This window comes from Tachypleus tridentatus, chromosome 6 (genome assembly GCF_004210375.1).
Source record: "Tachypleus tridentatus isolate NWPU-2018 chromosome 6, ASM421037v1, whole genome shotgun sequence".
NCBI classification, from domain to species: domain Eukaryota; kingdom Metazoa; phylum Arthropoda; class Merostomata; order Xiphosura; family Limulidae; genus Tachypleus; species Tachypleus tridentatus.
In genome coordinates, this window is record NC_134830.1 from 150,987,247 (window position 1) to 151,014,870 (window position 27,624).

General features: G+C 32.0%; 1 protein-coding gene across 3 annotated transcripts; it reads right to left on the minus strand.

Moving 5' to 3' along the window:
* Positions 1–662: 662 nt before the first annotated feature.
* LOC143254056 (uncharacterized) lies at positions 663–25,915 on the minus strand. Of its 3 annotated transcripts, none has more exons than XM_076508802.1 (7): positions 25,806–25,915; positions 18,935–19,096; positions 17,789–17,824; positions 13,998–14,099; positions 4,621–7,840; positions 3,794–3,866; positions 663–2,291 (listed from the first exon to the last, which is right to left on the minus strand). In XM_076508802.1, the coding sequence occupies exons 1-5, from the start codon at positions 25,851–25,853 to the stop codon at positions 7,667–7,669; spliced, it is 522 nt and encodes a 173-aa protein (XP_076364917.1). In that variant the 5' UTR covers positions 25,854–25,915; the 3' UTR covers positions 663–2,291; positions 3,794–3,866; positions 4,621–7,666. The 3 variants fall into 3 exon arrangements, with proteins under 3 accessions (XP_076364917.1, XP_076364914.1, XP_076364916.1); XM_076508799.1 differs by lacking the exon at positions 25,806–25,915 and adding an exon at positions 21,400–21,661; XM_076508801.1 differs by lacking the exons at positions 663–2,291; positions 3,794–3,866; positions 4,621–7,840; positions 25,806–25,915 and adding exons at positions 11,780–12,148; positions 12,782–12,976; positions 21,400–21,657.
* Positions 25,916–27,624: the final 1,709 nt, after the last annotated feature.

The window sequence follows — 27,624 nt, forward strand, 5'->3', positions numbered from 1 at the left end:
CTGTTAACGTTCTTCAGATTACAACAGGCAATGGTTAAGCTGTTAACGTTCTTCAGATTACAGCAGGCAATGGTTAAGCTGTTAACGTTCTTCAGATTACAGCAGGCAATGGTTAAGCTGTTAACGTTCTTCAGATTACAACAGGCAATGGTTAAGCTGTTAACGTTCTTCAGATTACAGCAGGCAATGGTTAAGCTGTTAACGTTCTTCAGATTACAGCAGGCAATGGTTAAGCTGTTAACGTTCTTCAGATTACAACAGGCAATGGTTAAGCTGTTAACGTTCTTCAGATTACAACAGGCAATGGTTAAGCTGTTAATACTCTTCCAAGTAAATCAAACAGTGGTTACAACTTTATTTCTTAACATTAAATCAGACAGTAGTTACAATGTTAACATTCTACAGTTTAAAACATACAAATGACATACCCAATTGTACAGCCTCCATCATTTATGAAGAGAACTGACAGTGGTCATTATTCACTGTAGCGAGGAAAAGATATGTCGAATAATCATGAGTATATAACTTCGAAATTCACTTGGCAATGCATAAAGCAATAATGGGAAACTTTTGGAATTAGTTGGTGAAAAGCCTTGGACATCAAACAGAAGGTTCTTTGGTTCAATCTCAGTTTCAGGAGACAAGGAATGAGTTTAATATTCTTCAGTTTAAAAAGACATTTCTCATTTATTTACTAAAATACATTTCACATAGCACGATAAAACTCACCTGGGGACAAAAGTGTGATAATCAGTGTTTTCTACAGCTTATCTGTTCTTTATGATATCACAACTTATTGTAAACACTCTTCTTGATACTACACATATTAAAGAAATAACAGGAGCCATACCATTCCTCGATTTAACTCAAACATTGTTTACGTTGTGAGCATACTTTACTTTAACATAGATAATGGTTGCAATGATAATATTCTTCAGTTTAACAAAAGCAACGGTTAAACTGTTAGCATTCTTCAGTTTAACAAAAGCAACGGTTAAACTGTTAGCATTCTGCAGTTTAACAAAAGCAACGGTTAAACTGTTAGCATTCTTCAGTTTAACAAAAGCAACGGTTAAACTGTTAGCATTCTTCAGTTTAACAAAAGCAACGGTTAAACTGTTAGCATTCTTCAGTTTAACAAAAGCAACAGTTAAACTGTTAGCATTCTGCAGTTTAACAAAAGCAACGGTTAAACTGTTAGCATTCTGCAGTTTAACAAAAGCAATGGTTAAACTGTTAGCATTCTTCAGTTTAACAAAAGCAACGGTTAAACTGTTAGCATTCTGCAGTTTAACAAAAGCAACGGTTAAACTGTTAGCATTCTTCAGTTTAACAAAAGCAACGGTTAAACTGTTAGCATTCTTCAGTTTAACAAAAGCAACGGTTAAACTGTTAGCATTCTTCAGTTTAACAAAAGCAACAGTTAAACTGTTAGCATTCTGCAGTTTAACAAAAGCAACGGTTAAACTGTTAGCATTCTGCAGTTTAACAAAAGCAATGGTTAAACTGTTAGCATTCTTCAGTTTAACAAAAGCAACAGTTAAACTGTTAGAATTCTTCAGTTTAACAAAAGCAACAGTTAAACTGTTAGCATTCTTCAGTTTAACAAAAGCAACGGTTAAACTGTTAGCATTCTTCAGTTTAACAAAAGCAACGGTTAAACTGTTAGCATTCTTCAGTTTAACAAAAGCAACGGTTAAACTGTTAGCATTCTGCAGTTTAACAAAAGCAACGGTTAAACTGTTAGCATTCTGCAGTTTAACAAAAGCAACGGTTAAACTGTTAGCATTCTTCAGTTTAACAAAAGCAACGGTTAAACTGTTAGCATTCTGCAGTTTAACAAAAGCAATGGATACTTTGTTGATGTTCCAGAGTTTAACAGACAACAGCTATGATATTACTATTCTTCAGTTTTAGACACACAATGTTAATATTCTGTTAAAAGCTGTACTTGTATTTACAAACAATCCCAAAAAGAAATGTTTCAGTATTTCTCACACATGACTAACGATGTGATTTGTGCTTTGACTGAGAGTTTGATCTCATAAGACTTGGTTTAGAAGCTCGACGAAACGACTGTTGCAAAGGACTGCGAAAAAATAAGTTATTCCGAAAGCCTGTATGTAAAGTATTTTGAATTAATGTCGAATTTTCGACAGAAAACGGAAGAGGAGAAGATGGCGGGCTCTGCTTCTTACATGACCCAGTGGATTTATCTGATGTCTGTCTGCTGAGCTTCAAGTACTGATGTGGTTTTTTGCCACTATAATCTCTGATATCTGGATCAGCACCTGAAAGAGTAACTCATTTCATATCACAGAACTAACAATAAATCAGAAAAAAAATCAAAATCACATCCATTTCACATTTCTTTGTTGAATACAATCAACCAAAGTAAATTATCACAAAAAATTAATATATTGCAAGTAGATTAGCAGGTTCCACTGTTATCATTTTTCAGTTTAAGTTCTACAGCTGGAATCTTCAATTACAGGTTAATTGAAACACCTAATATCAACTATATTTCTTCACAACATTCTTAGAGAATGAAGTTTCTAATATGAACTAATGTCTTCACAACATTCTTAGAGAACGAAGTTTCTAATATCAACTATATTTCTTCACAACATTCTTAGAGAATGAAGTTTCTAATATGAACTAATGTCTTCACAACATTCTTAGAGAACGAAGTTTCTAATATCAACTATATTTCTTCACAACATTCTTAGAGAATGAAGTTTCTAATATGAACTATATGTCTTCACAACATTCGTAGAGAATGAAGTTTCTAATATGAACTAATGTCTTCACAACATTCGTAGAGAATGAAGTTTCTAAGATGAACTAATGTCTTCACAACATTCGTAGAGAATGAAGTTTCTAATATGAACTAATGTCTTCACAACATTCGTAGAAAATGAAGTTTCTAATATGAACTAATGTCTTCACAACATTCGTAGAAAATGAAGTTTCTAATATGAACTAATGTCTTCACAACATTCTTGGAGAATGAAGTTTCTAATATGAACTATATTTCTTCACAACATTCTTAGAGAATGAAGTTTCTAATATGAACTAATGTCTTCACAACATTCTTAGAGAATGAAGTTTCTAATATGAACTATATTTCTTCACAACATTCTTACACAATGAAATATCTGATATAAATTGTATTTCTTCACAATATTCCTAGAGAATAAAATATCTAATATTAACTAATTTCTTCACCATATTCCTTCAGAATGAAACATCTAATTGCTGAACAGTTAAATAGATTATCAGAGTAAATTTTTGTCACCAATTCCAAAGCATGGAAACAACTTAAAAAACCCATGCAGGATATATTATTTAAGAATCTTAAAAGAATAAAGAGATAACGGTTTTCACAAATAATCATAGGTTTATAAGGTCTAAGTTCAAACACTTGTTTCTAAATTGTTTGATTTTTTTTTTTCCTGGTGAAACTAAGTGTGCAGAAATCAGATTGCATGCTTATATTTGGTGTAGGATTATCTTTATAATATATGTGTATGTCGTGTATAGAACCTGAAATAAAATTATCAAACTTGTGGTTACCATGTTGAAACTCTTATTAGACCTGTGTGTCACTATCATATATTCCATGCATACTATTGGAGTATAGAAATACGTTTAAAAGCAAAACAACAACATTCCTTTTCTGTTTAATAGTAATAAAATCAAAGCAACACTAGCCTGACAGGTAAGTTACAAAATGTTCCAGTAACAAATAAACAGTAAAAAGTACTGCCAGATTAATCAACAAATGGTTTACCATATGTGTTGGTCAATAACTCCATGACCCCTGTATGTCCAGCCATTGCAGCAAGATGAAGAGCTGTATAACCCTGAAGTTAAGTAAACATATAAATACTTCTGTGTTTGTAATTACTTCATTTAACTCTTCTGAAACAAATGTGAAACTTGAATCTACCAAGATTTGTTTTAATTATGATAATAATAATGATATCCAATTTAGAATTTAGAACACTTGAACAAGAAAACAAAAATAAACATTCACCTACTTAGCTAAAAATAATCTTCTTGACTTAACATGATAATCATAAAAAACTGACCAATTTTATTAGCAAATACAAGAATCTCTCTCGGTCTTCATAATTAATGTGTATTTATTACGACTTAGTTTCCAATAGTAAAAATTATACAGAAATATTAATGCCTATAGTGAATAATTCTGTAATAAACAAACAATCCGGATGACTTGATCTGACAACATTTGTTTTTGTAAATCAGACTCGAAAAGTTTGGTAAATTCGTGGATATACCACCTGTCACTAATAAGAGTTATTACAAAATCAACACTTGTCACTGACTGAGATAATACAGAATCTATACTTATTTAACAATTAAACAGATCAGTGATAAACCAACTTTCAGAACAGAACTTATCTGCAAGTTAAAAATAAAAATATGAAAAAACAAAACATTCTTAGGAAGTTTTAAAGTCCAACAGACAATTTCAAGCAGCGATTTTTATTACATTTTGATTTTCTTTCTTCTACTGGTAGCTTAATATTCTAAGTCACCTATCTTAATACAGAGCTAACGACAGTTTACTCAATATACACAAGATGTACTTACCCCCTGAAAGTGATGATATGTGAAGTTGCCACAGTTGTTGAAGGAGAAAAAAAAAAGTTTTATCATTAAACCAGATGTTTAACAAGCAACTCAAATCTGTTCTATCATTAAGGGTTAATATATTTGTATTTGAGACTTGTTAAAACTTCAATGAACCTTAACCTCGTACATAAAAATCAAATAATAATACCGGCTTCAACAGAACATAAAACTTTAATAATGACAATGCTATATTTTTACATACTGATCTCTCCCAACTTCCTAGATTAAAAGGGCCACCATTTTCATTTATAAAAAAAGTACTAGAAACAACTTAATACAGAAAAAATAATAATGTTAAGTTTTCATTAGTTATGTCTTCAAAATTATGACACATTTAAATTTTATCCAAATAATTTGTACAGAAGTTTAAACTGGTTATATTTAAAAAGCTGACAAACATGCTCATTGTTTACAAAGTAAATTTAATTTTAAAAGTTATATCTGTAATTGTTGTTTAAAGATTAGTTCTTCATTTAAGAAACAAGTTGTCCACATTAGTAATGTCACTTTTAAAAACCAGAGAAACCAAACAATGTGTTGAATTACAAGGTTCAGTTCATCACATAAGTTAAAAATGTTTATGAAGACAAATATGATACTTCAAAACAATCACTGCAAGTGGTCATTTGTATCAAGATAATTTGACAGTGACATGCTAGTGGCTAACAAGCTTGTCCTTGTTTAATACATTGACAAATACAAGATCACAAAACATTACAAATAAGGTGGGTGGCTCATATTTTAAACTAATTACATTTTCATTAAATATTTGAAAGATGCATTACTCTTAATGTGTATTTCCACAACACTGAAATATAAACATTTTACATCTGTCACATTAAAAAATTTAACTAGACCTAAGCCTTACTTTCAACAAAACAGGTTCATTTTGTTAAAAGTACCCATAGGTTAGAATGTTAATATATCTACTTTTATTGCTTTTAATTTTCTGTTATTTTAATTTTATTAAAGACATGAACTTGCATTATTAGTATAGTATATGATTTAGGATTAACCTAAAATCATCTGAGCTGGCTGGACCTTTGCGAGATATTACTGTATTTGTGGTCTAAAATTACTGGCAAGGTATTGGTCTGAAGAAAAACGTATTCTACTCTTTCTAAGCAAGAATACAGTACATTCTAATAGCTGTACTCATTACAACATCAGTTTTTAGTTTTAATTACGTTCACAGTAAAATGTATGCTCTTTCAAGAATTAATCTTCAAACAGCCACAGCTATAAAAACCTACAGTACACAAACGCTTCACGTAATCTTCAAACAGCCACAGCTATAAAAACCTACAGTACACAAACGCTTCACGTAATCTTCAAACAGCCACAGCTATAAAAACTTACAGTACACAAACGCTTCACGTAATCTTCAAACAGCCACAGCTATAAAAACCTACAGTACACAAACACTTCACGTAATCTTCAAACAGCCACAGCTATAAAAACCTACAGTACACAAACACTTCAAATCTTCAAACAGCCACAGCTATAAAAACCTACAGTACACAAACGCTTCACATTTGTGACTAAACTAGATATGCTGCAAGTTCAGCCGCAGCCATAGAAACCGATAGTAACAAATACTTCACAATTGTATGTTTTATGTCTAAAATAGATTTGTCCCAAATAATAAATAAACTCAGTTAAAGGAAAAACAACTCTTCATACTTACTTGCTTATTGATGAAATAAGTCAAACAAATTCCACAGGAAGAAGTCATAACAGAAACAACAACAAAAAATACAGTAAATTACACATGGAACAATAATGACAAGAATGTAACCACAAGTGAATGGTTAGAATGATATTTCAACAACTTTAATACAAAACATTTAATATTTAGCAGAATGATGTAGGTAATGCATAGAAGTGTTTTATATATATAGTGTACAAATAAAGAGATAAATATGTTTTAGTTATAATAATACAATTATCTTTTAATTATATAAAAACTACATCAGTAGTGAAATACAATGTTTTTAGGTGAAATACAGATAAAATCTATATTAGATATTTAATCTAACTGGTTTTGATGACACAATTACCATTATTAGGGTTACCTAAAACTAGTTGACTGAAAGTCCTAACAAAGAACTAACTTTTCATTGTGCTAAAAAAATTTCACTTTTCTTTTTACTTTGACTATAGCAGTAGAAAGACTGGGTAGAAGTTAACATGATGACTATTTTAACCCATTAACAACACCCGTTCGTAATTTGAACAGAATTTTTGTAAGCCCTACTCAGTGTATGGTACCCTCTCATCTAACTGCCAGAGGTAGACTGTATCCTATACAGCAAATCAGAAGTCAGTAGGTTAATCACATGGAAAGCTAAAAGTAGTTCCCTTGTTGATAAACAGAGGGCAGTTTGATAAGTACATGCGATATATGTTACTATTGCTTCATTTCTTGTTCAGCACTGAAGACCTGAATACTCATGAAGAAAAACTGCTCTTAAATTAAACATATATTCATATTGAATTCTGTAAAACATGCTGTAAAAGAGTCATAAAAATGAAAACTAAATTAGAGCAACATCAGTAAAAAATGTAATAAACCTTCTGTTGTTTACAGTTTACAAAAATAAAACAAATACAATTCATGATTAACTTACGGAATGACATATCTATAAGGTTGGTTGATCTCTCAAAATATAAAACCAAAATCAAAGACTGTTTTATATCTCTATCAATTATTTATATTATTACAGTAAACATGTGTGTGTGTGTGTGTGTGTGTGTGTGTGTGTGTGTGTGTGTGTGTGTGTGTGTGTGAGGTAAGGCATAGCATTTACTCTTTTTATCTTTATATATCATTACTATAACCATAGAAAAGAATTACGAACATGTTAAAATAATAACAATAAAACTCTTTTATGAGCCAGTATTTCTCAATATTTCATGAACAGATATTTTCTAACACAACATTATTATTACTAGAAATGGTAAGAACTATTAATCTTTAATAAAACTGGAAAACTTCCATTATTTAGCTACAAAGTTCATTTACAGATACAATTAGTTGATCCATAAAACAGGAATTTGCCTGCAGAAGTACTAATCGTAAGTTACCGTATGCAGTGTTTGCATCGACTTTATGTACACCAACTATCAACTTGATAACATCAGTGTTCCCATGTTTAGCAGCCCAGTGTAGAGAGTTCTGGAGACGAAATGTTATGAACTTGTAGACAATGCATCATATGTTTATATCAAAATAATAATATCTACCAACACTGCCAGTTAAACCTCAAGCTGCCTCCACCTCATTCTTGTCACTTAACCTAACATATTGTACCAGCAAAATTACTTTTGGTTCTCATAAGAAACACTGTCACATATACAACACACAATTCAATTGTAAGTATTGATTGTAATGGGCCAGTTAACAAACACATGACCCATCATAAGAAACACTGTCACATATACAACACACAATTCAATTGTAAGCATTGATTGTAATGGGCCAGTTAACAAACACATGACCCATCATAAGAAATGCTGTCACACATACATCACATAATTCAGTTAGAATCACTGATTGTAACGGTGCACATTGATACATGCATAAAAACACTATTCCTCAAGAAACTAAGAGAAATGTCACAAAATTCAGTTACACACACTGGTTGTAATGGTGCACATTAATAGACATATAACCTATCACCACTGTGAACCAATAAATGCACTAATGCCTGTTAACTGAATCTGGACACTAACACAATTATTACTTTTAATAAAAATTAAATGCACTAATGCCTGTTAACTGAATCTGGACACTAACAAAATTATTACTTTTAATAAAAATTAAATGCACTAATGCCTGTTAACTGAATCTGGACACTAGCAAAATTATTACTTTTAATAAAAATTAAATGCACTAATGCCTGTTAACTGAATCTGGACACTAGCAAAATTATTACTTTTAATAAAAATTAAATGCACTAATGTCTGTTAACTGAATCTGGACACTAGCAAAATTATTACTTTTAATAAAAATTAAATGCACTAATGCCTGTTAACTGAATCTGGACACTAACAAAATTATTACTTTTAATAAAAATTAAATGCACTAATGCCTGTTAACTGAATCTGGACACTAGCAAAATTATTACTTTTAATAAAAATTAAATGCACTAATGCCTGTTAACTGAATCTGGACACTAGCAAAATTATTACTTTTAATAAAAATTAAATGCACTAATGCCTGTTAACTGAATCTGGACACTAGCAAAATTATTACTTTTAATAAAAATTAAATGCACTAATGTCTGTTAACTGAATCTGGACACTAGCAAAATTATTACTTTTAATAAAAATTAAATGCACTAATGTCTGTTAACTGAATCTGGACATTAGCAAAATTATTACTTTTAATAAAAATTAAATGCACTAATGTCTGTTAACTGAATCTGGACACTAGCAAAATTATTACTTTTAATAAAAATTAAATGCACTAATGCCTGTTAACTGAATCTGGACATTAGCAAAATTATTACTTTTAATAAAAATTAAATGCACTAATGTCTGTTAACTGAATCTGGACACTAGCAAAATTATTACTTTTAATAAAAATTAAATGCACTAATGCCTGTTAACTGAATCTGGACAATAGCAAAATTATTACTTTTAATAAAAATTAAATGCACTAATGCCTGTTAACTGAATCTGGACACTAACAAAATTATTACTCTTAATAAAAATTAAATGCACTAATGCCTGTTAACTGAATCTGGACACTAGCAAAATTATTACTTTTAATAAAAATTAAATGCACTAATGTCTGTTAACTGAATCTGGACACTAGCAAAATTATTACTTTTAATAAAAATTAAATGCACTAATGTCTGTTAACTGAATCTGGACACTAACAAAATTATTACTTTTAATAAAAATTAAATGCACTAATGCCTGTTAACTGAATCTGGACACTAACAAAATTATTACTTTTAATAAAAATTAAATGCACTAATGCCTGTTAACTGAATCTGGACACTAACAAAATTATTACTTTTAATAAAAATTAAATGCACTAATTCCTGTTAACTGAATCTGGACACTAACAAAATTATTACTTTTAATAAAAATTAAAAAAAAAATTTACAACTATCACAAACAGCTTTAAGTTTTATGATATTAATTACACTAAGTTTTTCTTATCTTACACTTGGAAACAGAAGATAAACTGTATGCATACATACCACAACAAATGTTTCATGAGATAAGAAAAAAAAGAGATTGAGTTGAAATTTCTTGGAATAAAATTTATCATCAAATTATACAGGGATCAATTGTGAAAATTAGTACTTTAGTCATCTATTGTTCTGTACAGTGACCGATAGTACCTTAATTAGCTATCACTTTAATTTCTAAACACCAACCAACCACTTCTGGTGTTACAGAAACATTTCGTATATGGTTACATTATTATAACTGGAGATCAGTTTATTTCAGTGCTCCAACTAGTACACATTTACCTGGGTTAACTCTCACCCATTATAAAACACTAGTAACCAGTGAGAAAACTATACTTACAAACTGTCATGTAAAAATCCCACAAAAATCACAGGTCGGATCAGATGACGACAAACAACACCCAATGAATAGTAACAAACACCAGAACATAAAAAAAGTAAAAAAGAAAGGACATAAAACTGGAAAATTATGAATGAAGTTACTAAAAAAAATAACATGTAGCAGTGTACACAGTTTACCTTTATAAATAAGAACCTATTCTCACGTCAATATTATTGCTTTTTAATAACTATACGTATAATAATAACAACTATACATATGACAAAGTTTGTTCATACTCAGATTCTTATTCCATTATGCATTTGTTCCAGATCACTGGTTATTTCACTTGAGTATATGTAGATAAAGAGGTTTCTGTTTTCTTTATGAAACCTCATTACTGAAAGTAGTACATACATCAGCTTAAATTGATCAGTTGTGTAATCTCGTATTTTTTCAGATGAGAGAAAGTGTTGAAGGCTGTGTGTGACTGGATGCATGTTAATGAATACAGATAACAAAGATTACAAACCAAAAAATTAAAACAGTTCCAGTAGTCATACACACTTTCAAACCAGCTAGTAAACTTCATGAGAATTTGAACAGACCTTACATAAACTATATGAATTTTGCACAAGTATTACTTTACACAGTATATCCAGATGTTGATAATTTATTGTGACTAAACAGTGGGGAACTACTACACAAAGATTTCAAAATGGACAAATAAACTTATGTTCTTCTTTCTGTTCTATATAACACGTGTTGTAAGAACAGGAATACAACAGAACAGCATGTAGAGATTATTTTCTCATTCAACTAATAACCAAAGATTTGACCAACTTTAATTATTTCATTTAATTACTTGGTTAACCTGTACACGTATTAAGAGAGAATGGTCACACTTACCCCCTGATTGAGAATGTCAGTTCAAAAGGTTCAAGCATGAAAAAGATAAAACTAGAGTTAGAATTTGATCACAATTTAACTTGACTTACAAACAGTTAAAATTTTATCCAGTTCTCTGCAAGATTTCACTTGCTTTCCTACATCTTACAGAAGCACCATTTTAAACTATCTAATATATTATTAGAACATACTATCAGAAGTTTGAAAAGGTCTTGTCATCACACATGTATGAGAAATACAGTTGTTTTTAATTAGTGAAATTACACCTGTCAAGAACAGATGTTTCCTCAGGCGTAAGCCAGTGGCTCCAAAGAATGTATGTGATTTACCTGGGGTAATTTTAGAACCAAAATATTGTTCTTTCACAAACCCTAAACTTAACACTGGTCATCTTTAAGGATTTCTAGATTGAAGAAATCAAGAAATTCTAAAAGATAAAAAATCCTTACATTTTTTATTGTATTAACAACTTAGGTTTAAATATTCTTGCATAAAGTTTACACTTTTTGAGAGAATTCTTTACATAAATAATAAAAACATTTTTTTCCAAAGTAAGTACTGTAGGTAATTCATCAAAAATTTTAAATTAACTTTTCTTATGGCAGGTTTTCTATCAAAGACATACACAACCCTTACATACAATATTAAGTTCAATATTTACTTAATTCCAACCTTGTAATACACTTGACACAGGAAATAAAACATTTTCTAAATAACAGATTTTAAAAAGTACATGGATATAAACTTAATAAAATTAACAAACCATAATGAGCTACAATGCTCCTTATTCTACGATATCCAGCTTTAACGTATTTAACTATTAGATGTGAACTAACAATGATACATTCTTTTAAGAGCAATGGCTTCGTTTATATTAAGTTTTTATAACAATCTGAGAACAAACAACACTTAGGATTCCAGTTAAAAAAACACAACACTAAATGAAAACTAAAAATAACTTGAAGTTCATAATCAGACACAAGCTGTGAATACACACATGCAAGATAATGCACTTTTTTTTTTTTTAAAGCTGAAGACAGAATTACACCTGTGATGAAATAATAATCAGTGATGTCGGGAAACCCACTTGTTGAGAAATTTATATGCAAAAACGGCTCGTTTGGGTTGAGAAAATATTTTACATAGAAGAGCGAACAACGTTTCGACCTTCTTCGGTCATCGTCAGGTTCACAAAGAAAGAGGTAACTGACCGGGAGCTGACCACATGTTTGAAAGGGGTTGTGTGGAAATGGAAACCAGATTCAAAGAACATAAAAAGTCACCTTCACACGTTTTCGAACACTGCAAGTCAAATAAACACAACATAACCATAGAAAACACTCAAATACTAAATAAAGAAACAAACATAAACAAACGCAAAATCAAAGAAGCCTTACTTATACAACAACTTAAACCCAAAATAAACCAATATAAAGGAACACCTTTATACCTATATTAATATAATAAAATAAATAAAATTATATATTCAAACATCTAATACCGCCCTCTACATTTCGACACACAGTCACACAACCCCTTTCAAACATGTGGTCAGCTCCCGGTCAGTTACCTCTTTCTTTGTGAACCTGACGATGACCGAAGAAGGTCGAAACGTTGTTCGCTCTTCTATGTAAAATATTTTCTCAACCCAAACGAGCCGTTTTTGCATATAGAATTACACCTTCTGAAACTTTCGGTAAACATGTTGCTAATCGTGATTATTGTACTCATGACCAAAATAGCTTGGTTACATTTAACAGCTGTGAACATTATTTAATTATCAACTGTTGATATTAATCTACGAGACACATTCATGTGAAGATTTAAAGTTTTTAATAGAAAAACATGAAAATGGTATACTTACAGTAATGAAGTCCTAGCAGAGAAAGTGTAGATTGTCATGGAAAAAACAAACAATATTAACTTAAAGATATACACACACACGTACATACATACACAATTTATTAAGACATTGAAAGACCTTATAGAAAAAACAAAACTATGTAAACCTCATACATTAACATGCATGCTGTGCCATCAGATGTTGGATATTTGGTTAAACCTGTAGCATATGTACCCCCATAGGGGTACTCAAGAACCTCTGAAAAACATTAAAAATAGTTTGAAAATTATATTCTTAATGTCAGTTAATGTATTCTACCAGCTAACACTCAATGTTCATTTATTGTTGACTCACACTTGTTATTAATATAAACTACTTTATATATATATATACACACACGCACAAAGTTTGCATATGGTCTATGCCAATGACTCAAAGATGTGATTGAGTTAGAAAACTTGGTTAAACTGAATATAACAATTTGGGTTAGGAAAAAGAACAGTTTTTCTTCACCATTCTCCATAACAGATGTCTAAATGTTCCACCAGTATCTGATTGAAGATTGCTCTGGTAACACTGATAATGCAATCAAAAGCTGTATTAATTTACAATCTCTCAATGTTTGTCATTTAGATATAGATTATTTGTAACCCTAAACAATCATCAGCCAGGCATGCTGATATTCATTAAAAGCAGACAATATGCACGACAGTAAGTAGCGTCCCTCTGCATCAAATGAACAGCAACACCATCTCTAAACATCTACTGGGTTTGGAAACTTGGCTCATTATTGTAAGAACAATTAAAGCTATACGTTCCTATCGACACATCTTTGAGTGAAGAAGACCACAATTTTTTTTTTCTTCCAAAATATTAATTATGGATTAAAGAGAAAGAAGTAATTAATTGTAATATTATTGAAACTTGTATCACATTTTAACATAAAATTAAGTAACCTGTATGCAAGAACTATGAGAAGAATTAGATGTTGAATATTTTTAGAATGTTCTTAGCTGATGCACTCTTCCTTAGGGCAAACAACTATTCCACTAACCTTGAAGGAGGCAAGCTTGGGTTCTTCTTTTAGAAGCCGTAACAATGAATGATAATCCGCCCGAGACGCTTTTAGTACCCACTGTCGTTGTCTTGCAGTAAACTGGTATTTATAATCACCATTGTAAGATTTATGTAATTTATTTTTTAAATAAGACTATGTAACATAATTCAGCATAATAATTTTAACCAAATACATTAAGTACCAAGGTAAAGTACCAATGATAAAAGCAATTACCTCTAAATTTACCATTTTTTAGAAAGTTACCTGTTAATAAGAAATCACACAAGATTATTTAAAATGAGACATCTTTGTCTGCTCTCCAACTCTATGATTTCTTTAGCATTGAATACAAACCTCTTATTCATACCAATACACAAGTTTTAAAATCTTGCCAGTTTATCTATGCAACAGATACTGTCCTTATCTACACAATCTCCGTTCTTCGGTGGAAACAATGCCTACCATCCCTGAACTTGTATTAATGTTTAAGGGTTCGTGTTAGCATTGTCAAGTAGGTGTGTACCTTCATATGATCAGTTTCTTTGTTTGAAGCTTTAGATTTTCTTGAGAACATTCTACAGACTTCAGCTACAGTTTTAACGTATTCTTTACAGTTTAAAATAATCCAATGGAGTTCATATATTTCATAATCTACCAGCTTTGAGAATAAACAATACGGATTTCGATTTTACTCTTTCAACACTCCAGAATATTTTATCAGTAAGTGTATAACTTTAATACAATTATGAGAAAAAAAAAACGTTAATAATTCCTGATTTAATTTTTAGATAAAACCCCACAAAAGATACAAAATTGCTTTCAAAACCCCAGCAAACAAGTCAGTTAAGCCTATTTTGAAAGACAATGTTCCCCTAACTAGACTATCTAAATATACATTAAAGAAAGATCAAACCTCTTGTTTCAAAATATTTTGGGTTGAGAATTATTCACAAACATATGACATGGGACGTAAGAATATAATTTGAAACTGGTATTGCGTGTCTGATGAACCACAATTAAATATTGTGTTTTCCATCTCAAAATCAACAAAATATTCAAGAAAGTCTCTTTCAACCAAGAACTTCCAAACAAATATTTCTATAAATATATTATTGTAAGTTGTGTTTTTCTATACCACTTATCTAAATAAACGCGTTAAAGTTTTATAGGCTATCTTCTTCTCGTCGATCCAGCTCCTGTTAACAGTTTCATAAATTTAAAACACAAACTAGAGGATAACCGATTACAATTTTGTGGTAAAAAGTTTTTATTTTTAAAGTGTAAAAGATCTATTTAGAACTGTAGTTATTGGGTGAAAAAGTTAAGACATTAATGGGACTGAATATTTTTGACAAAGTTTTAGAAATAACAAAACCTGTGACCTGGCTAATGAAATTTTCAAATTTACCAATTTTCCAGAACATTCCAGGTAGATTCAGTGCTGAGTAGCTGATAAAGAATTTTCTAGAATGTTGTAGAACTTATGAGAATTTTCAAGAACCTTTCAGAATTTTCTAGAACTTTCCATAATAATATATATACAGGGGCTCACCACTCACCACTTCAGTTTAGTTCTAGCTGCCTAAGTGAACACATAGACCTATCTGATTTTATCATAGATGGCATCAAGAAGCTGCAAGCATTCTCCAGATGCATTCTGATATGTATCTGGTCAATTTATCAAGACAAGAGGTAAAAAGTACTCTGCGACAACATCTGCTAAAATGTATGAAGCCTATAAAGTATATTTCGGCATGCCTGTCGTGGATCAAGACAAACCCTGGGTATTTTACCTGTGAGCACTGCAGAAAATCTCTAGAAGGTAAGACTGACAATTTTTGCTTGCTTGAATGCTAAGATTTTATATTATATAAATTTTAGACCTTTTAAAATTTAAATATATATTTTTTTTAATTTTCAAATAGTATAGAAAAAATATCACAAATAAAATATTTTGCACGAACTTCTTACACATTAGTTGTGGATGAAATAAATCTATTCTTCATAATAATTTTATTTTGCTCTTTTGCAGGATGGTACAGAAGGGAAAAAGAGAGCCATGAAGTTCACTATTCCAAGAATTTGGCATGAACCCATTGACCACTCAAGCAGTTGCTACTTCTGCAAGGTGGACCTTTCCAAACATGGGGCTGGCAAGACTGCATCTGCTATCATGTATCTGGACCTTCCATCATCCATCACCCCAGTGCAACACTGCCCTGAGTTCCCTGTGCCTACTCTGTTAGAGAGAAATCAGCCATCCTCAGAACAGAATAGCAAATCAGAAGAGGAGGTAGATGTTAAAGATCCAGATTACAATTTCAGAGATGCAGCTGGTGAGAGAAACTCGTACTACCCCAACTAAAGAGATCTCAATGACTTGATCAGATACCTTGGTCTAACAAAGTCGAATGCTGAGCTTTTGACATCTAGGCTCAACAAACTGGGATTTGTTAGATGAAAATGTGCAAGTTGCAAGTCAGAGGAAGCGTCACCAACATTTTTCAAGCCTCTTTACTCATCAAGGCACCTCCTCATTGATAGTTCATACAGAAGCCTCAAAGCTGTGCTGCTTCATAACAGAAATAAGTATCCGTCTCTTCCCCTGGCTCATTCATTGGACCTCAAAGAGGAATATAACAGTGTCAAGATCTTGCTAGAAGCCTTGAAGTATGATGAGTATGGCTGGGAGGTTATCAGAGACTTCAAAATGTTGGCATTCCTGATGGGTCTCCAAGGAGGCTTTACCAAGTTTCCCTGTTACCTTTGCCTTTGAAATAGCAGGGACACTGCAGCGCACTACAACAGTAAGCACTGGCCACAACAGACTGAGTTCACTGTGGGAAGGCACAGTGTCAAGTGTAAACCACTAGTGGACCTCCAGAAGGTGGTATTCCCACCATTGCACATAAAATTGGGTCTTGTGAAACAGTTTGTCAAAGCTCTTGATAAGGAGTCTGCAGTCTTCAAGTACCTTCCCTAAGCTGTCTAAGGCAGAGGTCAAAACTGGTGTCTTTGTTGGATCACAAATAAAAAAGATCCTGGAGTGCACAGATTCCTCAAAAAGCTCAGTAGGAAGGAAAAAAAGCTTGGAGCAGCTTTGTTGCAGTAGTTTGGGGCTTCTTGGGTAATCACAAGGCCAAAAATTATGTGGAACTGGTTGAGGGTCTAGTGAAGAACTATGGCAAAATGGGCTGCAAGATGCCCCTGAAAGTCCATATCCTTGAAGCTCATCTTAATAAATTCAAGAACATGAAAGCATACTCAGAGAAGCAAGGTGAGCATTTCAACTAAGATATACTGGACTCTGAATGCCACTACCATGGAGCGTATAACATAAACACAATGGGAGACTATATTTGGGGTCTGATACATGAAAGTTATTTACATTACAGTCACAAATCTTGAAAAACTACTCACTTCTAAACATTTTTGTATAACTTTAATATAAATAAGTTTAAATCTTGATTCATATGTTGTTATATTCAGAGCTTATGTAAATGAAAATGAGCAAATTTGCCCGTTTTTTACATAGAAAATAGGTTAATTTCTAAATTTCATTATCCAGGTCATAAAAGTAAAGTTTGAAGGGAATAATGGCCATTTTCTGTACTTTTACAACATAAGCAATTAAGAAATAACACATACTATCCAGGAACAAATTTGTGTTACATACTGTTATACATACAACAGTATTGTCGTGAGTACATCAGAGGCTTCACTAATATTGTAAGCAATAGCATAACTAATATGAAAGAATAAAACATTATAGAATTATGTTTACTTACCGTATTAACCAAGAAGTAACTGTAATCATCAGAGCCCTTTAAATATAAAATATACACATTGTTATATTTCAATTTATAGCATAACATTTATAAATCTCTTATTAATTTATTAATATTCAAGTAAATAAATCATAAAATGTCTTAAAGGAAATGTAAAATAAAACACCGAGTGACTATTAAACTGGGAATCTCTGTCAGATAGTTTTAACTTTTTGTGTCGCATTCACATGAAACTCTAAACATCATTGACCACTGACAAGTCATCACACCTACCCTCTCAAGTATTCAGTGTTCCTGTGCAACAGACTATCTTGTAAGATACTGAGAAATCTCTCTAAATTTAGGATTAAACTTACAGCAGAAATATGTTACAGAGAAGAGATATTTATCTCTGTACTGGTTTTTATCAGGAGTTGTACAGTTTTGAAGAGAAATAAGGCAATGTTATTGTCAAGTGAAATGTTAGATGAAGTTCTGTACAGAGACACAAATTCAGTAGTGGAATCTACACGTGTTATAAATCATTAGACAATCAAATTTTTGGCCATTATGTAAAGCAATAAAGAATATAAGAACATGACAAGATAAATATCAGTTTTAAAGTCCATCAGATTTACAAATAAGCATAGAGAATTTAAAATTAGGTTTATTTATATTATTCTGATATTAGGAGTGTCAAGATGTTAAAAACTGTTATAAATGGAATTGATAAAAAATGATTAGGTTGGAAATTCCAGTTTATAAGTTATTTCACAGTGGTGAACGTTTTAACAGTGGATAAGGTAAGGGTAGCTTTTGATTCTTTTGTGCAGTATAGTGATGACAATAAAACAAAAAGGCTTAGTTGTAAGATCTGAAAAAGACAGTCTAAGATTTATTTTTCTAACAGTCACTGGCTTAAGGAATAAAATCACACTGGCAGCAGCAGAAGACATCATTTTACTAGCATTATGTGCTACGATGTATGTTAGAATTAAATCTTAAAAAACTAGATGGTCCCTTAAATTGTAGTCCATGTGCTAGGATGTATGTTAGGGTTGAAACACAACATATGATGTATGTTAGGGTTGAAACACAATATATGATGTATGTTAGGGTTGAAACACAATATATAGTTTTAGCTACTTGTAAACATTACACCCCTACACTGCTTTTTCTTCTGTTTTCTGCTGCAACTGACCCTGGAAATGAAAAGGTCCTGCAGGTAAGGTCAGATTCCACAGCAAGCTTATTTAACTTCTGAGCACGTTCCTTCACACTTCCTGGTCTCACACTCAGTTCTTTGAAGTCTCTTTGTTTAGGATTTTCCTTAACAGAAAAATTCATTTTTGTTTTCAGTCAGGTTATCTTCTACATTTTGTTTGTCATACAAGAAAGTTATAAACAAACACTGAAATGTGTTTACTCAAAAATTTGTCATTCATTAAGTATTCTTAAAAAGTACAGAATGCAATATGTTAGCTCACTCTAGCAATGAAACACACACCTTTACATAAACAGTAGCAAGTATTCTCTCCAGTTACTACAGGTAGATGACAAGAAATGGAACCCAGTTACATTTAAAACATCCAATTTATTTCAGTGAAAAGTTTCAAAATGTTCACCTTATTAATGTAGATTTGAAACATAAGTGATGCACTTTAGTTTGTTTAATGGCTCACCTTGTTTTTACAATTTTTAACATGTTAGTTACTGCGACATATAGCTAACAAGTGGGCTAGATGATCTAACTACTTATTTTGTTGTGGAAAGTACAGAAATGAAACAATTCATTAACCTTTTTCCACTGGTTGTATCATTCTCAAGAAAACATACAGTATACAATATGCTCTGAAACACCGAGTCTGAGAAATGAACCGGTACAGGTGTGGCAGGAATTACTTATGACATATGTGTACCAGGTTTCCATTTCTGAACTTAAAATTCCTGTTTCTTTCAGCTTGTGGCCTGGTTAACCAATTGAGAAAAAGATACTGTAGGAGGGTACATTTATCTGTTCTAAATGTGAGCTACTAGCTTTGTGCTGCAGCCATCTTGGAGTTGAATAAAGGTTTGAAATGTACCTAATTATTAAGTTAAAGAACCTTAATAGATTACAAAGATGTGACCTATTCTCTTGTGAAGTCTTCAACTTTAAAGAACTTTTCTTACATGTTCTGAACAATGGGTCACAGTTATAAATAGTAAAGTTAATAAACACAATGAGAGATCCTTGAATGTTATACAAGGTTATTTTGATCTCTCACTTAGCTTCTTACATCAATGGAAATAAAATCTAGCAAGAGAACCCGATATACAAATATGATTTTATTTTCACAAACCCCAATTTTCCCTGAAATCATTTACTGTCTAACAAGAAACACTGTCAATCTCTACTGTTGGTTCACAGCATTACCTGAACATCTACCAGCAATTTGTTTAGAAAAGTTCAAACATTATTCAAGTACAGTTATGGCTTCTATTAAAACCTCTTAAACAGTACAACCAAGATCCAAGTTTAAACATACAGTCGTAAACCATACCAAAACATTCTGCATTACCATAAACCCACTCTGGGTTTTGCTATGTTGAAATAAACCTATTCTGAAAGTTTTTATATTGCCATAAACACAATCTGCAACTTGCTATGAATCAGTTCTAACTTACTGCATAATGGACCACAAACACTAATATTTAGTTCAAAATTACATTTATGTCTGTGTTACATAATGTTGTAATTACAAACTACAAAAAAATTAATTTTTCAAGCAGCTTATGATACTTTTAAATGCATGATAGATTATCTAGTTGTATACAACCATGTCTATAGAGTTTCATGTAAAAATGAATAATCTGTTATTGTTATCAAGGTACAAATAAGAACAGAAAACCAATAAAAAATTTAACTTTCTGTATTATGAATCACAAACTTATCAGAACCAACATCAACTTCACAGCAGACCCAATCTAATGTAAATATACAATTAGGAAGAATAAACCACAATCACCTAGCCTAAAATTCAAATGCACTTTCAATGTGCTGAAACTGGTTTAAGTTCTTCCTGATAAAGGTTAACAGTTTTAAAACACAGAAAAAACATCACCAATCTCCACCTCCAACAGGGACAAAATCAGATACTTAGAATAATACACTTTATTAACATGAAGTTGCTTATAGTATCACATTGTCAAGCTCTCCCACCATATGGAAAACACCCAGCAGCTATATTTTCAACATGTTTAACAAATTCTCTCAAACTGAAAAAGTGACAAGACTGTAACAACAATAACTGGACCCAGAAACGTTTAACGTCAGATATCCACTTGTAACATGATAATAGAAAATATTTAGGCCCACAAAAGAAATCAAAAACAGATTGTTTTCTGGAAACCAGCAAATACATAAACACAAGCCAGATGGCAACCCTACTGTTGGTTGGTTACACATCTATTTTGAAACTGTTTGTTTTCTATAGAACTATTTTTTGCATATTGATGGTATGACAGGTACACAAAATCAAACAAATATTTTGTTTTGTAAAACCAACAAATATTTTGTTTTGTAAAACCAATTTTTGTGAGCTAGTGTGCAAACCATACAACTTTCTAACGAGAAAAAACAAAAACCCTACTTGCATCAACTGTTTTTCTTGGCTGAATTGTTTGAGCCTTTCTTCAATTTCAAGTCCTCTACTTTCCCTCCGCCTGACAGAAATGCTCCGACCAGGTAAACACTTTTGTGCTTGGCCTTGGAGCAAGTTTTTACTGGAACATTCTTCAGTTGAATGAGACATACTTTAATCTGGCTTACTATCAACACACAGGAAAGAAATGTGTTGATTTAAGTTAAAAACTCTGGCACAGTTTAACAGCACAAAGTCTAACATAACATGATGCAACAGACAGACTTCCTGTTCCTTTGGTTTCCTCTGAAGCCACAACCTCACATCCTTTATGTGTATCCTGTGTTGTTGTTTTTAATAATAATAATAAGAGCTAGGCTTCCACTCCAGGATATAAAGAAACTAGAGAGTACACTTAGCACGTGTTGCTCAAAAAAGAGAACAATCATACATACTTTTGTGAGGTTTCCATGTGCTACAGAACATTTACCCCCTAGCATCCATTCACCTTTCACCAAGTCTAACATTCTAAAATGTTCAAAGGCACTTTAAGTTTTGATTATTACACATCTTCAACATTATACACTAAATAAGTTACATAAAGTTACCAGTTGTGATCAAGGAGTTGCTCTAATTGTTACAATCACAACGCATCATATTAAAACTGGAATTTAAGTGTCTACACAGATCTGTAAAGCTAAATAAGTACAAAGATTTATTATAAAACTCGTTTAAAATAACATTTCATCTTCATTGCCTATACTGTGGAAGAATTTTTGTTTTGGAGCACAAAATATATTAAATATGAATGTAAAGGTACAATCAGTTTTACTAGAAACGTATAGACCATATACATTACATATCCATTTCATGGCGGTTTTTTTAAAGACCTATCTGAAATAATATTTAAAATGCAAAGTAAAAAAAAACATTTAAGTCTAAAAAATAATCCCGTTTATTATTAGCCTAGAAATTATGTTACCTTCAAATTTATAACAATTAATGTATTAACCCTTTGTAAATTTCAGGATTCGACTCTGAATTTCATCCATCATCATCATAAAAAGAAAAAAAAAACAAGTTTTACGCATTTATTTAAACTTGTAAAACAAAAACAAATTGATTTATTAGATTTAAAAACTGGATGTTTGATACAATTACAGTATGTGTATATATCATTAAGGTTGTGTTAGCATCTTTTAAATACAACCGTATATTTAACTAGAAACAAATGACTTACATATCGGGTTATGGCCTGAAGTTTGGCCTTACTAATGCTCTTTAAAACAAATAAATTATGCACAAATTTTAGTGCTACATTTTGACAGAACTAATTTCATTTTTAAAATATCACTAGTTTTCGAATATTAAGCATACGTAAATTGACACCCGTCAACTAGGCTGAACATACATTGTTGAATGTCTGTCGGTGTTTGGGTAAGAAAAGTTCATACCCTGGAGGGTCAGGTTCTCTATGACCTCTTCCTCCTCCCCGTACTTATGCTCCTGACGGATTGGTATTTATAATTGTAGAACTAAATATTATTTTGATCCTTTTCAGGGCAATGCCCATGTATTGTGGCTCATATATAGTGATTATTTTATTCTATCAGCAGAATGTCAAGTTTGTTGGTGGCATTTATTATTATTATTATTTAATACATATATATATATATTATTATTTAATATATATTTTTTATTTTTATATTTAAAATAAGTTAACTGGGGAGATATATTTAGGACTAGCTTCATCATGTATGAGGTACCTGTCTAGTTCGCATAGTAATTCGTTTTTCATCCAATTCTTATTAAAGTACATTATTGTAATATGTAGGAGTCTATCTGGTATGGTTGGTATGTTCGAGTATTTGTGAATGAACTGAGATGATATAGCTCTTGGAACTCTGTATGCAGTTGTGAGGAGTGTGTTTTGGATTGTTTGTAGCTGGGTTTCAATTATTTTATTGCTTACAATTATCCATGCTGGAGCTGCATAATCTATTACACGTCTAATATGTTTTATAGATTTTTAGTATGCTATCTGTAGATGCTCCACTGCTTTCACCAGTTAGACTTCTAGCATAGTTCATTCTTCGCCAGACTTTATTTTTAATTTCGTTCACATGATTGATCCAAGTTAGTTTTGAATCATAGGTCAGACCTAAAAATTCTGCCGATGGGGCAATCTGGAGTGGTGTGCCATTCATATATAATTCTGGTTGTTTTTTGTGTTTTGTCAATTTCGTAAAGACTACGAGTTTTGTTTTTGCTGTGTTTATTTTTATTCTATATTTTTGACACTATTCACTTATTCTATTTGGTTGCGGTTGTATGTTAGTGGCTGCTATCGTGGGTGTTGCGGCACTTCACACATTGTTGCTATTAAAGCTATTCAACTATCAAATTCTCTCGTTTCAGTGTACGTTTCCTCGATGCTACCTACGCACACGTGACACCCTACGTAAAAGTCTTTACTTACACCCTAAGAAAATCTAAAAAATTATTTACAATATTGATGTGTTTTCACAGTGGCGGAGGGATATTAATAAGTCTTAAAAAGTGAAAGATTAAAAGTGGTATTTATGTACTGTTTGTTGTTTGTGCATTAAAATGTTAATAAATCTTTACCAAAGAGAGCCAAACTCTGAACGCGTTCAATTAGATTTCGCGCAAACTACTTGAAAGCGCCCCCCTCCCTTCTAAACTATAAATTGATATATACAAATCGAAATAATTACAATAAACTTACGTATAAAAATGCGTCTACCATTACCCATAATTACGAACTAATGTTTTGGCCGAAATTATAACTTTGGAAGAATCATTTTATCAATTGTAGATGTGTTACAATTAGCCATATTAAGACGTAATGAATAAATATTATAAATTCCTCTTTGCATTTGATTCGGGTCACGGGTTCTAATACTCATTCTCTTACATGCACACCACTATCAAGAGGGTAGACGTTATAATTCTACTGTCAATCTTACTATTCGTTGGTAAAAAATCAGGCCAAGATTTGACAACAGTAGTAATGAGTAGCTGCCCCCTCTAAGCTCTCACAACATTGTCTGTTAGCGTAAAGAACCATTTTCTATCTGCAAGAAATTTAAAACGAACCTATTATGTTGGTGGTTGTAAAAGAGCATTGCGCCATCTATCAATACAGATATCGTTAACTTAGTCAAATATAATATACTCAATAACAATAATAATAAGGTTGAGGGATAGCAAACCCCCATTAACATGCCCCTTGTTCCAAAGTATCATTCCACAGAACGTAGTTGAAATTGATCACTCGCCTGGGAGTAGTTAGATAACAAAAACATGTTTTTTATACTTTTATATCTATCTATTTATATATATATATATACACATACATACAGATAGATAAAGTGAGAGAGAGAATAAATACATAATATAAAGTAAGTTTTTTACCAGAGCCCAAAATTCGGGTGATTTAGTCGGCCATAATGAATTTGAAGACTCGTAAGGAAACGAGGACACTTACAAGATAATCTTATTCGGTCAGAATTTAAAGGATTTTTTCTTATCTTCATCGTCATCAAATGTGTATTTCTATTATTTTTTCTAATCCCATAACTGTATCTTAGCCTCGCAAAAATTTCTTCATTTCAGTCTTCCAAATGAAGCCTCTAATTTTATGGGGGATCCATGGTCTATTTTTTAAACATCATGGGAAATCCCTGTGACGTCTGGGAATAAAAGGTTCCTGGAACATGTGAATGAAAAGATCGATCCATACGAAATGTAACGAAAATCAGCATCTCAATGGTCGGTATTAAAACAGTAATCTCAAATCATGTTATTGTGTTTATCTGCATTAATATAAGGATGAGGTACATTTCAAGTGATGTAATTAAAACCTGTTGTTTTATATTGAAGTTTTACTTTGTTTTGTTTTTGAATTTCGTGCAAAGATACACGAGAGATACCTGCGATAGCTATCCGTATTTTAGCAGTGTAAAGCTAGAAGGAAGGCTACTAGTCATCAACACCCACCGCCAACTCTTGGGCTATTCTTTTTCTAACGAATTGAGCGTAACATTATAATGATCCTACGGATAAAAGGCAGAGCATGTTTGATATAACCAAAATTCAAACCTGTGACGATTACGAGTTGAGCGTCCTAACCACTTGGCCATGCCGGCCCGAAGTCTAACCTATTAAAACACATTTACGTACACACATATTTAAAACTATTTTAAAACTTTACACGTTCTTGTAGTGGACACCTTAAATCAGACAAGAACCAGTATATAATTTTTGTGAAAGACTGGTTAGAAATTCTACGAATTTTAACAGTAAGGTAGGAATCATTTTTTTTTTATCGAGTATTCATTAAATGTGCTTAAATTAAAAGTGGTTCAGTAATTTTTTACAACTAAACATACCTTGAATTTTTCACACCAACTTAAGTGTTCATTATCGTAATTATTCATTTCCACACTTTCCGAGCAAATAATGCTAAGTGAATTAAAAGTACAAACCTTTCACATGTGTGTCGTATACTTGTAACGCCACCTATTTATGTAAATTGTTTCGCCTAGTAAAAAAAAAAAAAAATCACGCTGAAGTTAGCTAGTACCAGTATTAATAAAATAATGTTTTCTCGAACGTTAAAATACTACACAATTAACAAAAATCGTAATTTTATCACAATACAAGATTTAATAAAAAATTGCCATAAAACATTTTTAAGTGCTTACGTATTATACTTTTATCTCGAACGAGCCTTTGATTTATCATGTTACCTACGTTACGTATTTTCATTTCAAATAACCGTAAATTTGATTTTAGAAGTTGATAAAATGCATCAAATTTATTGTATTTGCTAACAAAATTGACACACAAATTTTCTTTTTTAACACAAATATATTTTGATGTAAGAAAATAAAACAAAACAAGTTTGTTTGTTTTTGGAATTTCGCATAAAGCTACTCGAGGGCTATTTGTACCAAATTTAGCAGTGTAAGACTATAAGGAAGGCAGCTAGTCATCACCACCCACCGCCAACTCTTAGACTACTCTTTTACCAACAAATAGTGGGATTGACCGTCACATTATAACGCCCCCACGGCTGGGAGGGCGAGCATGTTTGGCGCGACTCGGGCGCGAACCCGCGACCCTCAGATTACGAAGCGCACGCCTTAACGCGCTAGGCCATGCCGGGCCTTAAAACAAAACAAACGATACAGTTTTTAATAACAGTTATTACTAATAATTATTACGAATAATGGTTCATACACAAGAGCATTACAAACAATACTGAGTTCTATATCCGGTCTAAAACAGAATATGGCCAGGTAGTTAAGGCACTCGACTCGTAATCCAAAGGTTGCGGGTTCGAATCCCCGTCGCACCAAACATGTTCGCCCTCTTAGTCGTGGGGGGCGTTATAATGTGAGGGTTAATCCTACTATTCGTTGGTAAAAGAGTAGCCCAAGAGTTCGCAGTGGGTGGTGATGACTAGCTGCCTTCCCTCTAGTCTTACACCGCTAAATTAGAGGCAGCTGGCGCAGATAGCCCTCGTGTAGCTTTGCGCGAAATTCAAAACAAAATAAACAACAGAGTATTTTATAGATTACCCAGGTCCACAAGGAGCAAATAAAATCTGAGTTGATATTGTCACATTACACTTAAGCAAGCTAGCTTGGTTGGCCTAAAACCACTTATAAGCTGATATTTTACCGATGAAGATATTTAATGTCCTCGTATAAGTAATAACATACGAAGTAATTCACTAAAGTTGAAAGGCTTGTAATGTTCGAAATCTATAAACGTTCCTGGTCAAATTCTGTAGTTTTCCGATTAATGAGAGTTAATCATAATTATAGCTTTCGAAGCCTATAGCACACTGACTGTAGCTGTGCAGTAATAATAATTCTATACCTCTCTCAACGCATCGGTCTTTATATACCAATCATGTGAAACTCTAATACATTCATCAACGTTCTCTTGACAACGATACTGTCAGTCACTAGTATTACATACACACATAGTATAGTGTTGATTCTTGCGCTCAAGAACTTTCTACAAATGTAAAAAAAAAACAGGTGAGACTTGCGTAACACACGGTCAAGAATATGCGACACATGCAAAAAAGAAAAATATACAGAAATAAACGTAGACACTAAACTAAATGTACAACAGTAAATCTGTTACAACTGTGAGGTTTTAGAAAAAGTCAAACACACCTTTTTATTTCAGTAT